General features: G+C 40.7%; 1 gene segment (V, D, J or C); it reads left to right on the top strand.

Annotated features, from left to right (window-relative positions):
• The first annotated feature begins 397 nt into the window (after positions 1–397).
• LOC110541288 (immunoglobulin kappa variable 4-1-like) lies at positions 398–1,009 on the top strand. The segment is given in 2 exon segments: positions 398–532; positions 699–1,009. Coding segments are annotated over 2 exon segments (387 nt in total).
• The last annotated feature ends 1,389 nt before the right edge of the window (positions 1,010–2,398 follow it).

The following is a 2,398-nucleotide window of genomic DNA, read 5'->3' on the forward strand; positions in this document are numbered from 1 at the left end:
CAGAATTCCTTCTACTTCTGCCATCATCTTCCTTCTTTCCTTTCTCTTACCTCCTCTTCTCTGTTCCACAGTTTTATCTGCTTTTCTTTTCTTTTTTTCTTCAGGATATTTATTGTTTCCTCAGGATTGTAATCAAAAGTTTTTCTAGTATTACTTCTGTAAAATTCATTTGCTATAAAGGGTTTTGATTTTGTAATGAAAGTCTCTCATGAGTACATCTTGATATTTTGATTTGAGAGCTCTAAAGTTGGTCCTTGAGCTTCTATGTTGACTTTTTGCCCCAGTGCTTGCTTACTTGCTTTGATGATATTTTTGGCTGTAGATTTATCCTGCATTCTCTCACAACTCAGTGCCCAGGCTATTTACTTTCTCATTTGGTGACGACTTTGCATAGGTCCCTAAACGCCAGCCCAGCTGCCCATATTTTATAAACCAGCCTTTGCAGTGACAATTGAAATGCTTCAGACAAGCAGGGGCAGCAAGATGGAGTCACACAGGCAGGTCTTCATACTCCTGCTCCTCTGGATGTCCGGTGAGATACTAAAGAGTATTGAAATATGATCAAAAAATTCATTTTTAGAGAAACAGCTATTTACTATAGGTATCCATTCCATTAGAAAAGGCATTTTGATCCCAACATTGTATCAGGAACTCTTTGTGCGCACATGTGTATACTCATTTTCTATTTCTGGTTGCAGGTGCTGAGGGGAACATTGTGATGACCCAGTCTCCCAAAGTCATGTCAACATCTGTCGGAGATAGGATCACTCTAGGGTGCAAGTCCAGTCAGAATGTGTATAATATTGTAGCTTGGTACCAGCAGAAACCAGGGCAGCCTCCTAAACTGCTAATATATGGTGCATCCACTCGCCCCTCTGGGGTCCCTGATCGCTTCACAGGCAGTGGATCTGGGACAGATTATACTCTCAGCATCAGCAATGTGCAGGCTGAAGACCTGGCAGTTTATTACTGTCAGCAGTATTACGACTATCCTCCCACAGTGCTTTAGCCTCCAACACAAACCTCCTTGAGAGTCTCACCAGCTGCTTGCAACACAAACAGCCCTGGGCCTGCACACTTCCCCCTTCTGCCTGAGATCTGTTATGCATGACTAATTGTTTCAACCTTCAGTAGAAAGTTAATAAAGTGATGGCCTCCATTCTGCCATTGTGTTTGCAACACAGGTGCTTATTGTTAAAAAGTGAGAAGCTAACTGAAGGGATTTAAAAGTTGTGGCATTGCACTAAGAGGATTCAGTACAACCAAATAAGCATCAGTGAAGGTCACAGTGTCTTGTTGGCTTTAGATATGTCCATGTTAAGCCTTTATGATATAATGAATCTGTATAAAATTTGATAGAATTTCAAATCATTTACAAAGAATACAGAATCATGAGATTATTAGTTTAGATTAAGAATCCACAAGCAATTGGTTTTTAACATGGACCATGGTCATCTTGCATTCAATTCCTTCAGAGTTTTACAAAGATTTATTATACAAGCTACAAGGATTAAGTCCCTTTAAAAACTGTCAGCATTCTCCCTGTATAATGCTTACAGTATTTGTGCTAATTAATCTTTGAAAATATTAGGACACATTTGCTGGTTTATGGGATCTTGGTGTCTTTTACAAATTCAAATACATGTACATACATAAGGAATTAAAAAAAATCAAGGAGCATGTTAAGAGATAAATAGAACTAATACCCTCTCTGAGGCCCTCAAGAAAGCAGAAAGAGAATACTTGTTCTGTTTTGTTCTCCAAGGTAATGTTGGCAAAGTCCAGTCTGAACGTGGGGCCTGATCCTTAAAGGAATTAAGGCTTCAGTCCTTGGGATCTGGGCTTTGTTCTCTGAAGGGCAGTGTGACTGAGGCATCCTGTGTTTTCTTTGCCAACATTGTCTGATTTAGCTGTCTTCTTACATGGATCCAATACCTCCATTCCATAGTATAGGAGATGCTATACTTCTTAATAGACTTCCTTGGTATAGTCATTATCTTATGCAAGCCTTCCTGGTCCCAACTCTTCCATTTGTCTTTTTTTTTCAATTCTTTATTAATTATACTTTATTCACTTTGTATCCCCCCCTGTGGTTCCCTCCCTCCTCCTGTCCCATTCCCTCCCTTACTCCACCCTCTGCATGCATGCCTCCCAACAAGTCCACTAATAGAGCAGGCCTTCTTTTCCTTCCTTCTGATGCTAGCCTATTAGGTCTCATCAGGAGTGGCTGCATTGTCTTCTTCTGTGGTCTGGTAATGCTGCTTCCCCCTCAGGGGAAGGAAATTAAAGAGCAGGCCAATCAGTTCATGTCAGAGACAGTCCCTGTTCCTATTGCAATGGAACCCACTTGGATACTGAACTGTCATGGGCTACATCTGTGCAGGGATCTTAGGTTATC

Source organism: Meriones unguiculatus, chromosome 5, assembly GCF_030254825.1.
Source record: "Meriones unguiculatus strain TT.TT164.6M chromosome 5, Bangor_MerUng_6.1, whole genome shotgun sequence".
In the NCBI taxonomy this organism is placed as follows: Eukaryota; Metazoa; Chordata; class Mammalia; order Rodentia; family Muridae; genus Meriones; species Meriones unguiculatus.